At 40.9% G+C, this 15,072-nt stretch overlaps 3 protein-coding genes across 4 annotated transcripts in view; 1 reads left to right on the top strand and 2 right to left on the bottom strand.

Moving 5' to 3' along the window:
- ppp2r2ba (protein phosphatase 2, regulatory subunit B, beta a) overlaps nt 1–7,478 on the bottom strand; it is a 45,787-nt gene extending 38,309 nt beyond the window's left edge. The window contains exon 1 of the mRNA XM_022201739.2: nt 6,966–7,478. Within this exon, the coding sequence (XP_022057431.1) occupies nt 6,966–7,044 (79 nt within the window). The 5' untranslated portion in view covers nt 7,045–7,478. The remainder of the gene's footprint in view (nt 1–6,965) is intronic.
- Nucleotides 7,479–7,960: 482 nt separating this feature from the next.
- Nucleotides 7,961–13,443, top strand: rpl26 (ribosomal protein L26). The gene is made up of 4 exons (XM_022201743.2): nt 7,961–8,090; nt 8,801–8,972; nt 9,062–9,202; nt 13,277–13,443. The coding sequence occupies exons 2-4, from the start codon at nt 8,805–8,807 to the stop codon at nt 13,403–13,405; spliced, it is 438 nt and encodes a 145-aa protein (XP_022057435.1). The 5' UTR covers nt 7,961–8,090; nt 8,801–8,804; the 3' UTR covers nt 13,406–13,443.
- Nucleotides 11,960–15,072, bottom strand: part of sncb (synuclein, beta) — a 223,853-nt gene continuing 220,740 nt past the window's right edge. For both annotated transcript variants that reach the window (XM_051954502.1, XM_051954501.1), the window contains exon 6: nt 11,960–12,007. In XM_051954502.1, the coding sequence (XP_051810462.1) occupies nt 11,975–12,007 (33 nt within the window). In that variant the 3' untranslated portion in view covers nt 11,960–11,974. The remainder of the gene's footprint in view (nt 12,008–15,072) is intronic.

Raw genomic sequence — 15,072 nt, 5'->3', positions numbered from 1 at the left:
CCTTAAAGCGTTTTCACTGAAAGCAGCTGCCTGATGTGACTTGTAAAAAAAGAAATGGTAAAACTGAACCAAAACAGACTGTTGAAGACAGGAAATGTTAACGAAGAGCTGAGAAATGCTATAAAGCTCCTTAAAGTGAAGTCTGGTTATACCTCTCTGTGGTTTATCACTACAAACAACCCCTTTCACATTCAAGTCATGATCCACTAATGTAGGAATATTGATTATATCTGCTTTAGGACTATTAATTATGTAAAAGTGGATATCGTTAAAAGCGAGTATTGTGGCTATCATTCAACTCGGCTTGATTTCAGCAGCTTGGTTCTGTTTGCATTTACACCACTATCATTCTATTTTCTTACTGAATCATTTTTATACACTCTCTGTCGCAGCATGTTGTGTTCACTGTTGCTGACAGAAGGCACAGATAGCTGGTCTGTCCTACACAGGTAATTGTATTCATGTATTACAAATCAACCCAGATGAATTTCGACTGTGGATTTTGTTTTAACAAATCGTAATTTAATTTTTTTTTAATTAATTGAGGCACTTCACGATCTCTATGCACCTTTGTAACTGCATAAATACCCACTGACGTACAATTACCTGTTTACACGCCTTCAGTACATCTCCCTTCGTCTATTGCATTGTCTCAAACACGTGCAGTTGCGTTGTTTTTATTATCTTCTCTACCATTTGTTCTTCTAATCAGTTGTATATCCTCTCCTCTGCTGCTGCACAATCCCATTAAAGCTACATCCAAGCTAGTCTGTTCTCCTAGTCTTACTTCACATAACAAAAAAAGTCTGTCATCCCTGTGTGTCATCTGTTAATTCCGAATACTGGTAATACTTTAGCCTTGGTAAGTCTAATTTTAATCATATTGTTTGTGCATCATAATTAAAAGAGTTCACTACTGAAAACAATTTTTAATTACACGAGGACATCATCGAAATAACATTGCCTCTATAAGCTGGTTCACAATAACTAAGAATAAATCCCACTGAAGTAATATTGTGTCAGCTGCTGCATATTTTAGTGCCATATTTGTCTCCAAACACAGATTTAACATTATCATTACTATTGAGGACAAATATTGCAAGATATGGGAACCTTGCCATGCACTAGGGTTTAATGAATTGATTTTACTGCAGCGCTGTGAATTTGTTCGCAGTAACCCGTCTCACTCAACCCATCAGGAGGACCTTTTATAAAGCCAGAGACAGATGGGTGGAGAGGGAGGCTGAGAGAAAGAGGAAGCCCATCCTGATGTTCTATATATATACCCCACTCCCAATAGTAGCTGTGTCTCTGCTGCAGCCTGTCAGCCAGAGCAAAGGCCCAGCAGTCCAGCTTGATAAGGAGCCTCATTGTCTGGCTCTACAGCTCCCTACAGGGGCATAGTCGATGTTGTTTAACAGAGGGGGGTTCAAAACACTATGGGCCAGAGGTGAAACACTTATTCTACTTGTACATATTATGAAACGCTGAGGAAGACAGGAGATGAAGAGACTTGCGTCACTGTGTTTGGTGTAATGATACGCCTGTGAGCCTGTCAGAGTGAGAGGAGCCTTGGTGATACTGCAATTGCTCACTTCTTTCCTTGTTTTCACGTACGCCCGCTGTGGAAACCTAGCAGGAAGTGTTTGTGGTAAGTGAGATTGCGGCTGAGTGCTGTGTGAGAAAGACACTGATATGTTATGGTGTTTTTGTCTCACTGTGCAAGAGGAGGTCATGTTCATTTCAGTTCCCACTGGCTCCTCAAAGCCCACCTCAATGGAAATAAAAGGACGTGTTCTGAGCCCTCCATCTATGTGTAACTTACACTTTAGTATGTATTGCTGCTCAACTTTTTCCAAAAGTCTGTGATCTGTTTTTTATGCTGGCTTCCTTCCTTCCAGGCACCCATTTGTTTCCCTTCATTTAATTCAGCATGAAAACAACAGTTGTGTAGCCCATAGGTATTTAGTTCATAACAATGAACATTTAATCTCATTTTCTCAGCTAAAAACTTGCATCATTTCTGAATGAGGAGGAGAAACTAATAGGAGGGAATGCACATTTCATCCACATTTCATAGCTTATACTTAACATATCACCTATAATACTACATGTGACACCTGTTTTGCTTTTCTCTCTTTGTTTTTACAGTGAGGAATGGCCTCTTCCCAATGCATCAATGTCACTACTCACTCTCTGTTTGCTTCAGTAGGGTATACAAAGTATTGCAAAAGTACTATGCAGTGTACATACTGTGTAGTTAACAGTAAGGAGCTTTACCACAAGGACATAACAAGGACTAAGACACAAACTGAGAGTGTTGAAATTTGTTTCTGGTACAAGCTGATAACATTGAGGAGAAAACACTATTCAATGGGGATTTGAGATGAAAACTGATGGTGGATTTTAGTGGCTCATGTCGATTGTTAGAGAGTAAAAACACTCTGATATCAACACATGATCAACTTAAATTGTAAACTGAATAAAAATGAGTCATTGTTCATTAATGTGAATGTTTTCCACACTGCTTGAATCTGCACCACCATCTGCTCAGCTGTGATGTGGGCTCTGCTGCATGTGCTGCAGGAAGTATTGTAAACAATGAATTGAGAGCCGCTCTGCTAGACTAACTATGTGATTGACACCATTTCTAAACTACCCCAAATTTCTTTTTCTGCATTCTAGTCTTTAAAAACAACATTTTATCAGCACATGGAAGACAACATATACACCAATACCTATTTATTTGTGATAAGCTAATATTGGCTGATAATATAAGCCAGGCTCTAGATTTGGTCAGTCATATTAAGACATAATCTGTTCATGAATGTCACTAAGGCACCAGGCATCAACTCCATTAAAATATGAAAAAACACTGATATCTGTCAACTCCTTCAAAAATGTATTAAAACAAGCTGAGTTGACAAAATTATTAGAATACAGTTGTCTACAAATAGCTAAGATGGAGCAGAATTTGCAAAACAAAGTGGTTTTCAGTGAGATTTTTCATTGGAAACAGACTCTGTTGATAAGAGTTAACCAAAACAATAACATTACTGGTCTTAGAACCAGAACAATAAACTGAGAGACACTAAAGGTAACTGCAGAACACGACAGGAACCACCTTTCATTTTGATCCCTTGTCAAAACTGTTTTTTGATGAGTGTAGCTTTAAATGTTATGACATTACAAAAATGACACAGCTTCATTCGCATGAAAGCTACAAGAGCAACCAATATACTTTCTTTGACTACCTGCCTAGTCATGACTCTGTTCTTCTTCTGCAAATACAAATAGATCGTAGAAAAATTACAAAAGAATATCACTGACAAATAAATATTTTTAAAAAAGACTGCTTTAATCATCCTTTTCCAAAAATAGACACAAACTTCTTAGAGTGCAATTCTATTCTTTTCCAGGAAGGGAAATTCTCTTTACTTACAACTACATCACAAGTCCAGCTGCAGGAGAGCACCTGCAGGCAAGGAGGCACGAAAATGTCTCACTTTAGAGCAGATATTTGCTGTCACAAGAGATTGTGCATGTGCATTCCGCTTTAAAGGAGCAACCCACTCGTTGCAATGAGTATACTTCTCAGCCTGTGAAAACCCCTATATACAGTATGTACATTATACTGCACATTGTCTTCTGTGTCCCTGAATAGGATTTCTGAAGTCTATGGAAATAACCTAGTGATGTCACAGCGATGCCTGGAGACACGAAAACTTTTTTACAGAAAGCCTTTGTTACAAACTTCAGGTGTGGAATTCAAAGGTGACTGTCGAGTTACATTGTAAAAAGTAGGATCCAGAGTTTTTCCAAGTCAACAGCCAACTCTATGAGAGTCCTAAGAGTAACTGCTGGAGTAGCCTTCCCCTTTAAGGACAGTCTCGTTTTTGAAGAGCTGACCAAACTGAAACTGAACAGTCACGTGTACAAGTGTGTGAATAATGTTGAGTTGTGTATGTAGGGTGTTTGTCCCCAGCGGCATTCAAGGACAGGACGATTACGAGGAGTGTGTTCCGAGCTGTGAACTGGGTATCTGTCAGGATAACAACACGACGCAGCAGGATGTATGATAACAGAACAAATGAAATGCATACCAGCATACGCTGTGTTCCTCACACACAAAACTCCAACTCTGTCACGTTTTGTCAAAATGCCAACAGAAGCCCCCCTAGGCACCGCCACAAGAAGCTCTTATAAATAAAACAACTGATGCAAAAATGCAAAAATACACATATACTACTGCACACACGACACAAGACGTGTCAACTATAGTCATTAATCACAAAGACTTGTCACAGATGTAATCTCAAAAATTCACTACTCTCTTCTGATTTTTTTATGTCACTCTCAAACAAATAATATATCACAGTGCTTCCCACACACACACACACACACATAAGGAGGAAGATGAGGAAGCTGATGCAGGACCGGCTCTGTTGATTGATGGCAGCATGAGATGTGGCGAGGTGTCAGTTGGGGACGCACATTTTTTTCCTGACTCAAACACAAAACAACAGCAGCGTGACGCACACACACGCACCCATCAGAAAACTTTAAGACTTAATCTATCACACCGGAACTGACACACCGATGTGAAATGGGGGGAAAAAATGGAAACACCAGGAGGACAAAAAATAGATAGAGGTCCATGCAAAATTACACAGATGGCAAAACAGAGGTAGACAAAAGCTGGCCGTGTATCCCTCAGAGACTGAACCCAGGTGAATCCGAGTGATGCTGGCACACTATTCTCCACAGTGGCCCAGATAAACAAAGAGATCACACACACAGGCACGCAAACACACTATGGTCCAGTACAGGGCTTATATAATGTATTTTCCACTAACATGGTAACTGCACACTCATCCTCCCCGGGGTGAACTCTGCTCAGCTGGAGCGGACATGAAGGAGGACTGGAGTGATGCACCGACCAGCCTCCTCAAGAGAAGCCAGTCTAATGGAAAGGGCAAAACATTGTAACAAGGTCACGACACAAAGTGCAAACACGTGTGCATGCATTAATCACTGCATAAGCATGTCTACTTTTTCCTGCTTTTTTCAAAAACATGCATCCAGCTGTATGTTTTTGCAGTTAGTGTGCAAAAGAGATGGCCTTTGTCTTTTTCTACACATCACATTACCAAGGTCATCTGCTGTGTCATCGGCGGCCTCCAGCACAAGATTTGACATCTCTCGCTCTTGCTTCCTGTGTACGACTGTTTCGTATTTCTCCACACATAAAGCAGCACAGGATCATGTATCATATTACTGTGGCTGAAGGGTTGCAGCTCCATGTTTTGTGATCCATTGCTTCCTCTATTACACCACTCCTTTTCCTTTTCTCAGGGTTTGAGTAAGAAAGTGAGTTGAGAGAGTGGGAGTGGGTGCCAAGGCAGAGGAAAAATATAGTGTTTGTTGGCTTCCCTTCTTGACATCTAGGAGCTCAAATGTAGTTGTTATGTTTTGATTTAGATGTTGACGTAACTGAGTTGCTGTGAGATAACACTGTGCATAAATTTTACCTTAAAATGACACTGCTGTCATTGTCCGAGTGTAAAACTTCTTCGCACACTGTTGTTTTTTTTTATATTTTGTTGAATGAATATTAGATTCACAAACATAAAACCTGTAAATCCATGACTAGACGCTGCCATTTCTGCCATAATTCCACATCACTTGCACTCTTTAAGCCATATTAGAAAACAGAACGTTTGCATTTACATTGCTTTTTGGGAAACATTTCAACTTTTGCTTTAAGTCCTCTTTGTGTTCATCTTTTGTAACCTATATGCAAGCTGTATTTCACATAAATCCTACAAATTGAGACTTTTAAGTGTCAATAATCAATGTAAAAATTGCTCATGAGGACTGTGGACAGGAGAAAACAAGGGGTATAAGTTTGTGAAAGGAGAGAGGTAAAGGATGTAATGGAGCAGAAGAGTGCATAAGTGGGTGAGTGACAGACTGAGTATGCCTTAACAGCTTGCATGTCTTTCTCCGTCTTTTTGAACATAAACAGTATATAGGTCAGGTGCACAGGCTGTGAAGGGCCCTGCTATGACCACCATATACTGCACTGCACACTGTACCACACTATCTTCCTTCCTGTGCCAGAGGGCTGAGGGCAGAGCGCGCACACAGGAAGGAGGGCAACCATGCAAAGCTAAATAATGCAATGCCTCAGTCTCCACATTATGACCTAGTAAATGGCTGGTTATACAAACACTCAGACCCTCTTGGGTTGCGTCTGACAGCACAATCAGCAGGATGAATTGACTGGGCAGCATATGAAGCCATTTATTGCTAAGATGGCGGGTCAATTCAGTGTCTTAACTCTGTTCAACTCCAGGGAAATAACTCTGTATGGACTGGGTGTATTATTTTTAAAAAATAAGATGACATTTCATGCTTTAAATTGAGTGAATTAAGACGGAGGTGGTCTGAGAAGTATTATGCTGAAATAAATGAGGGAACCAGGAGTGAGGGGTATTGGGGCTACTTGTCATGCAACTCCACAAACTGACTTTCCCTCTTGGCATGCTGTAGGCCTGTGTGTTGACAGCTTTCAAGGGAGCAAATGAGTGAGACCAGGAGTGCTACTCTTTACAGCGGACACAGTCACACACACTGCCCATAAATGTCTCTTGAAATTTGCATCAGAAAGCTTTACATCTGCCTCAAATCTAGATTTAAGAATGGCTCCAACAACTTCATGCACTGTGGCAAATCTGCAATAGGCTATCTAGGCTAGCCCTGCAATTGGCCAATCTAACTTCTGCACATGTACACAGTATGTGTCAGAGATAAACATTCACATGTCACACACACACACACACACACACACACACACACACACACACACACACACACACACACACACACACACACACACACACACAAAGTACATGCAACTCACAATCCCCGGGGAAAAAACACCCCACGACGTCCCACCCTACCTTCGGTGTGGCAAGTGGATGACAGGATGGTGCTCGGAGGGCGGAAGAGGTACGGGAGATAACGGGAAAAACATTTCATCTTCTTCTCCGGTGCTTGCCGACGGCTGAGGAGCGTTGCGTTGCGGGATCCACATCCGCACTGCCGCCGCGACAGCCTGGCCAGAGAGGATCCGGGGAGGTGCGGGAGGGGAAGGAGGCTGTATGTCCGCGGCGCAGGGGGCTATGACAGCATCACTTTCCGCAGGCAGACGGGCAGGCAGGCTCCGGTACAACTGCGCGCCGCCCGGGGAGCAAAAACAGCGCACGGTGTCAGCGCGCCTCCGCCTCCCTGTCGGCAGCCGATGGAGGCGACTAGTTGGAGCAGGACAGGGGGTCGGTGTGGGCTCACCGAGGGGAGGTCAATGTATATGTGTGGTCTGCCGGTGTAAACACCCCCCTGGTGTTTATTTGTCAGCTTATTTGTATGTAAAAAAAAAGAGCAGCTGCTTAGATAAAGTTGTTCCCGTATGAATTTGACAGGTTACTAAATATACCTTACTGGAATTCCCATAAGATAATTTATAGTAAACATACATGTGTTTTTCCTACTGCTAGTCTTCATTCTTTATCCATACTGTTCAAACAGCTATATATAGCGGCTACATATTGCATATAACTACAGTGTGTGGTAAACAGAGGCCAGAACTTGATGAATCATAGATAAAACTTGTTTGCTGACCAAGCTGTCGATTAATTATGTTTGGCGCCATCTTGTGGTGTTATTTCATATGGCGAGATAACTTTATGACGTCGCAGAAAATTTAACCAGTAAATTATGTTTGGTGTTGCTCGTAAAATGACACTAATGAACTTTAACTTACGGGAATAATGTAGAATGTTTTCTAAATTGTTAAAATGAAAAAAAAATAAAGCTTAGAAATTCACCTCATCAGTTGAAATGACTCATTCCCACTCCACGTTAAAGAGTTAAACACACCACGGCTGGATAGTGTCACGTTTGAGTGTTTATCTGTGTTTTAAAATCAGCTCCCCGTTGAAATCTCGCGAGATTTGAGTGTGAACTAATGCCAGCGGAAGTACTTTGAGAGTCTCTTTTCCGCCGGCCATAGAGGAGCAAACGGCAGGGTAAGAACTCCTGGCAGATAATTTCACTAAAGTTATCAACATCCATCCTCCATTGAATGTGACTGTGTGTCCATGTACAAGTCTAAACACCACGTAAACATGTATACAATTAAAAAACAGGCAATATTGACCCCATGTTTGTGATAGATGACTAAATAAATGCAGTCAGTGTTTGGTCTCCTTCTTCGGTTCGGCAATAGCCGCATGTCTGCTACCGATAGTGAAGCTGACAGATTCCGGGTGTTTGCGTTTAATAAAAGACCTCATTTACAGTTTATATGTTTTCTCTTTAGTCGTTTGCTTGCTCTGTAATTTCAAATAGGTGTCGAAGACATACCACCGATCCATTTAGTGTGCGATATTATGCTAGCTCCTTAGCGTATTTCGTTAGCTTAGCAGTTGAAGACCTAGCATACCGAGCAAAGCTAACTAACCACTACTTTAAATACACGCTTAACAAGAGTTTTAAGCGTTGGTTGTGATTATGCAAGGTTATTATCTGTGTGGTAGAGGAGATATGTAGGAAAACTGATATTAATAGTGCTGAGGTTTTTTAGTTAACTTTTATTTTACGATTTACTTCGTTTTTCTTTCGTGGTCCTTGCAGGGTTCACTTTTTTTTAGCAATTGGTATCTGTTAACTATGTATAGATTGTAATACCTAACAATGTAATTGTCCACAGTATTAATCCTTGTGCGCTCTCTCACAGCATCATGAAGCTGAATCCATTTGTAACATCCTCCCGCCGCAAGAACCGCAAGAGGCACTTCAATGCCCCCTCACACATCAGGAGAAAGATCATGTCTTCCCCCCTGTCCAAGGAGCTCCGCCAGAAGTACAACGTGAGGTCCATGCCCATCCGCAAAGATGACGAAGTTCAGGTATTTTAGTTTGGATTGCTGCCAATTTGTCATCATTGATGTGTGAAGTGTGAGTTGCATTTCTTTAACCTGTTTGTGCTGTTACTCAGGTCGTCCGTGGACACTACAAAGGCCAGCAGATTGGCAAAGTAGTCCAAGTCTACAGGAAGAAGTATGTCATCTACATCGAGCGTGTGCAGAGAGAGAAGGCCAACGGAACCACAGTCCATGTCGGCATCCACCCCAGCAAGGTGAGACACAGTGGAGGGGATCCTCAGTTTGTGTGGTGTCGGCCTCATTGAAAATGAGGGAATACTCATTTCAAAGCAATTTGCTCTGCAGCAGAATTACACATAGGTGGTCAGTGGATGTATGCCAGTGTTAAACTGTGTGTATGTGTGGGCCGGTCAGCATTTGCGCCTCAGATGTGATCTTGCGCCTTCTTTGCTTCTTCTTAAAGTTCAGTGAACATTGTCACTGTCTTAAGTGAAAAATGCAGTTTCACTGTTGAGAACTATAGCTGTTTATTAAATGTGGGTTTTAAATGGTTCAGAAGTTGTGTTACAGACCAGATTGCAAGATGTTGTTTTTTTCAGTGTTGGATTGCAAGTGTAGCTGATAGGATACTAGAAATGTTGAGTTAACTTAATGTTAAACTTTTAGGCAGTGATTAGTTGGCTTGTTTTGAACTAAATTGTATTGAACGTTTTTGGCTGCATTCACACATAAGACATGATTTAATTTGGGCATTCAAGATTTGTGATACCTTAGATGTTGTCAGTTGTTGACTACATGTATTTTAGTTTTAGCTTCTTCTAGGTCATGATCAATGTTGGCATTGTCTTTATCACCACCTCGTCTAAAGTGGCCTTAACTGCTAATTGTTACAGTGTGCTTGAACTTAATTTCCCAGTAAGATCATGAAAGCAATAAAAATTCAGGAAGAAGCACATGAACTTGATAGATATTGAATGCAAAAGTATAAAGGCAGTGTTAAACTTAGAAAGACTGAGAAGATACGTCTGTGTTAAGGAGCAGCTGTGTGTGTACTACAAATAAGTTTTGTAATTGCAGAATATTCATACAGTTTGTACTTAAATTACATTAGGCTGAACAAGGGCTGGGCGATAAATCGAATTAATTCGATTAATTTGCGTTTTTAAAACCTGACGATTTGAAAATTTGCTAAATCGTAAAATCGAGGCGAGCTTAAATATATAACAATACAGATTCTCCTTCTGCCTTTCACGATTTGTGCACCGGCGTTTGCTTCCGCCTCGCATCTCCTTCCGCCAAAACACTCACACTCCCGTCATGGTGGACACAACAGCAGACGAAAAGTTGGTCGTGAGAAAAGTGCCTCATGTTACATTGATTATATGGAAGTGGTTCGGCTTTGACAAGACTGACACAGAGCAAACTACAGTCATGTGCAAGGTTTGCAAAAGTACTGTGAAAACGAAGAGTAGCAGCACAACTAACTTCTTTCAGCACCTCCGGCAGAGGCATCCTAAAGAGTGGGAAGAGTGCTCGCAGCTACGGGAGTGCGGCATGGCTAGCACTAGCCGTAGCAAACAGACCGCAAAGAAACAACAAAAATCGATTAAAATCGTAATCGTCCGAGATGACTAAAAAAAATCGAGATTTTATTTTTTGGCCATATCGCCCAGCCCTAGTCTGAACATACAGGTGTCCATTGAGAAATGATACTTAAATCTGAGCACACGGACAGGACAGGAGGCGGTGCAACACCAAGTTCCAGCAAAGTTCAACTGAAGTTTCAGTGTCTCTGAAAGGTTGTATTGAAATAATGAAACAGTTACTAAGTCTTGTTGAAGAGAGACTATACGTGGTTATTAGACAATCCCCTCATGTATCCTGATTAGAATCCACTAATACACATGGCCTTGACAGAAATATTGCTTATGAGAATTTTATAATGCTGAGTTTGGACTGTCAGATGCTAATTAAAATGTGGTGTTTGGTGAAAGAATCCTCCACACAGTTTTGAAGCTGTATAAAATTACTGCAGATAATTTGTCGTCCCCCCCCCCCCCCCCCCCCCCCCCAACTACCTGGTTAGAAATTTGGCAAGCTGAAATCTCTGCCACCTCATTGAAAAATTCAAAATCTGTAAATAGAAAAATCCTGCAAGTATGCAGATGATTTTGCATTGGAATCAGGATATTTCTTACAGTGTATATGCAATGAACTTAGTTTCCTCATCACACTTGTGCAGGTTGACTATCAGACCAGCATTGGCCTCAATACTGTAGTAGTTGTAATGCTGTAATAATGATTGTCGGTGCACACTTTAAACTCAGAGAAATTTTGCATCTTCAGTGGATGAGTTTGCAAGCAGTCTTGTGACAAATGCTGAACATACACTATTCTGCACAATTCTTGTCATATATTGAAAACAGGTAAAATTGATCAAAATATGTTGTTGAGTGGCGCGACTGTAGTTTAGTATTGAATGTACTGTGGTAGAATTGTTTATTTTGTAAAGTATTTTTAAAGTTTCAGCTGGTTTCAAATGAAGCAAACATTTATAAATGTGTAATGTACTTCCGTTCACTACTACATATTCTAGGGCTGCAACTAACGAAGCCTCAAGTAATCGTACGAGTACGATATGTCATCAAAAGCAGAAGTGAGCACGCAATGCAACAGAAATCAGCGTCCGACCGGAGCGCGGAACACGGACGGACATCGGCGCTGCACGATGCAGCGCGGACATCCGCGATCTATCGTAAACACGGATGTCCGCATTTACTATACAGCTGTATCTAAACGCGGACATCCGCGCTGCATCGTGCATACATAATATATGCAAGATGCAGCGCTGATGTCCGTCCGTGTTCCGCGCTCCGGTCGGACGCTGATTTCTGTTGCATTGCGTGCTCACTTCTGCTTTTGATGACGTATCGTGCTCGGACGATTACTCGAGGCTTCGTTAGTTGCAGCCCTAACATATTCATTTTTAAATACCACATTAGGCTGCCTTTGACAACTGTGTTAACCTATACAGGCTGTTTGGCAGCTACCTGGCTCTCCTCTTAGTGTTGATGTGCCTGTTACATCAGAGGAGCTCACACTTACTGAGGAAATCTACTGATGTCACTTGCATTTCAGTGTTGTTCTGCTCAACTTACACCCACGCAGAGGTCTGATCAGCCAAGGAAAAAGCTGAAAAACACCTGTAGATATGTGTAATGTCTTTAATGTTCAAATCTCTGTAGCAAACCTGCCAGCCCTGCAGTCCTTTTTCATCAAGTGGCTGCAGCTTTGTCTATGTTAGTGCATTATAAGTAGAGTTACATAAGCGGTAACATGACAACAAAACTGCTGATTATTTTCTGATCTTATAGTTGTATCTCTAAATGCCAGGTACCATAAATCCACAGCACTGTCAACAAATAGACTGTTTTGTTTGACGGACTACCAAAAAATTTGAATTTACTATCATGTAATTGTGGGAAAAAAGCAGCAACAAATCTACTCGGATGACAAGCTGGAACTGGAGCGTGTTAAACGTTTTAATTTTGAAAATGACTATCAAGACAGCCCCTGATTAGTTTTCTCTAGGGTGATAAATCAACTAACTGTTGCGACTCTAGTAACAGCTTCTTGTCTTCAATATTATCCCTGAGCTGCTTCCTTTGTATTTTGCAGGCTTATTTGTATTCATGTTGTGAAAGTAGTACTGGGTTGTAGAATGTCGGTGAGTTGTGTGTAAGTCAGTAGTGACAGATTGATGAAAAGTCCACAAAGCAGTATTTTGCAGTGCTCTGAGAGCATGTGAACTGGCCAAAGCAAATTCCACTTTTGGTACTGGCAGTGGAGCATTGGACTGAACAGGCTAGTGTTCACCGTTTGGATGAGTTGTAGCAGAAAAGGCACAGGTGCACAAAACTGCAGTAATTAGGATTTTCTGTGTATTTTGTGTCCAGTGTGACATGCAGCACAGACGACACCTGAGGCCCTGGAATGGACTCGCCTATAATGGGATGCGTCCAAGTTTATTACTTCCACCTGTGAATTTTTAACAGTTAAAGGCTGTATTAGACATTTTGATATCAGAGGGTCATTTTTGAACTGATAAATCCTATTTTTGGTGTAGTCATGTGACTTCCACTTAACAGAAACCTATCTAGTATTGAAGACCAGATGTATAGCTATGGCAGAATTTGTTTATTGTGAAAGTGCAGTAGTATAATTAATGTGAAGTTGCCAGGTTTTAGTTTGTTTTCAGATGTTATTGTGTCGTTATATGTCTGGTACCATGATTGGTTCACCTTTTTTTTTTTTTTCTTCTTCTGCAGGTGGTCATCACCAGGCTAAAGCTGGACAAGGACCGCAAGAAGATCCTGGAGCGCAAGGCCAAGTCTCGCGCCGATGGAAAGGAGAAGGGCAAATACAAGGAGGAGACCATTGAGAAGATGCAGGAGTGAAAATGATCTTTTGCTATCAATAAACTGTATAAAACGGACCTGACTTTGTTTGTCATGTTTTACGTTTAAAGAGATTGTAGGTTTTTTGTGTATTACAGAGAGTTAAATATCGGGATCATTTTAAGCATACATGAGGTAGCCTAACACAGATAATTTGTCATTTTGTTGCCTTTAGTGAAATCAAACGATTTGGCAAAGTTGTGAAATTTTAATTTGCTTTGTTGTGATTGCTGAAAGTTGCCCTTTATAGAGAAACTAATTTTAGATGGTAAAATGTTTTTCCAGTGTGGTGAATGAGGACTGATGGTTCAGACTACTGTCCTTTTGATCCTGAGAAGTTGTAACGATATCAGAAACTGATCTGTCAACCCTGATATACAGAAGATATCTGCATGTAATATTAGCATTGAACTGATGGACTCGAGGTTGATTTATACCAAAAACAAAAGTGCTAATGGCCAAAGAACATACTCATCTTCGAGAATGAAATAACATTTTAGAGAAGACCTTAGCAATTGATTTAAAAAGGTGCCACATGTACACTTCACAGGGCAGCTCCCTCAAACAAATGTTATGAAGGAAAGAAGAGTAAATCATGTCTATATGTTTGCTGATAATATTAAAAGGCTTCCCGTAGGAGCACTGTAGCAGCTTCAGGAGACAAGCTAAAGACACTGAGAGGCTAACAAAAACACTCAATACGATTTAAAATTAACATTGCAAGTAACTTTTAATAAGAAACAACTTCGTTTCAATGTGCATAAATGATATCAAGAAATCAATGATTATTGTGAAAGTGGCTTGCATGGCTGTCACAAATAGTGTCTCATGTATCCTTCTCCTTTGCACACAGATGAACAGATTCATATATTGACTAGACCTGACGATTCATTGCCACAAACAAAATCACAAACAACATCAAAACACATACAAACTTTGTTAACAGTTGCACAGTTCATTTACTGAATTCAAATCATGGCTCTTACATGAACAAATATCTAAAAAAAAACAAAAAACAATGAAGAATACCTATAATTATTATTTCATTCTATTTTGTACCATGAAACAATTTTTATATAGCCAGGTTTTCTTTGTGGAAACAAGTTTGGCAAAACCGAAAGTCCCAGTCAGAGATGGGTATTGTGACAACTTCCTTCATTAAACCAGGCTTAACCTCTGAGATAGTGTCATCTTCAAACCCTTCCTATTGACTTACAACGCTTGTCTTCTTAAAGGGGAACTTTGGTTTTTTTCAACCTGGGGTCTGTTTTCATATGTCATTTCATACATGTGAGTGATGGAGAAATGAATTTTCGACATAGCTCCAGTATTTAACCAAGCAGGCAGCTTAGCAGCTCAGCTAGCAGCTCAGCTAGCGAAAAGTATGGGGCAACTGGCCCCCCCGCGTCAAAGTCCGCCCTAACCTGCTGTTTTTTGCCCACACTGACCGGCTCGGATAGTCTCAACGAGTGTCCCACAACATACTAGAGATGAGAAGTGAACGGATTACCGCATCAACTGGAGTTTCAGGGTCCATTTGTAAAATGTTTAGCCACAACTTCAGCGTTTCCTTCTCCGAGTACGGTAGTCTGTGAAAGCTGCGCGAAGTGTAGCGCACCATTCTGTTGCCACAACTCGGAAATGCGCACTGACGACCCATTAGTTTT

Source organism: Acanthochromis polyacanthus, chromosome 10, assembly GCF_021347895.1.
Source record: "Acanthochromis polyacanthus isolate Apoly-LR-REF ecotype Palm Island chromosome 10, KAUST_Apoly_ChrSc, whole genome shotgun sequence".
Classification (NCBI taxonomy): domain Eukaryota; kingdom Metazoa; phylum Chordata; class Actinopteri; family Pomacentridae; genus Acanthochromis; species Acanthochromis polyacanthus.
Note: the sequence above shows the minus strand (reverse complement) of the source record. Positions and strands in the feature narration are given on the sequence as shown.

Excerpts from the sequence above, each read along its gene's own strand:
- rpl26 (XM_022201743.2), top strand. The coding sequence starts at position 8,805 with ATGAAGCTGAATCCATTTGTAACATCCTCCCGCCGCAAGAACCGCAAG. Across the intron at positions 8,973-9,061 it reads GCAAAGATGACGAAGTTCAG|GTCGTCCGTGGACACTACAA; the intron begins GTATTTTAGTTT and ends GCTGTTACTCAG. Across the intron at positions 9,203-13,276 it reads TCGGCATCCACCCCAGCAAG|GTGGTCATCACCAGGCTAAA; the intron begins GTGAGACACAGT and ends CTTCTTCTGCAG.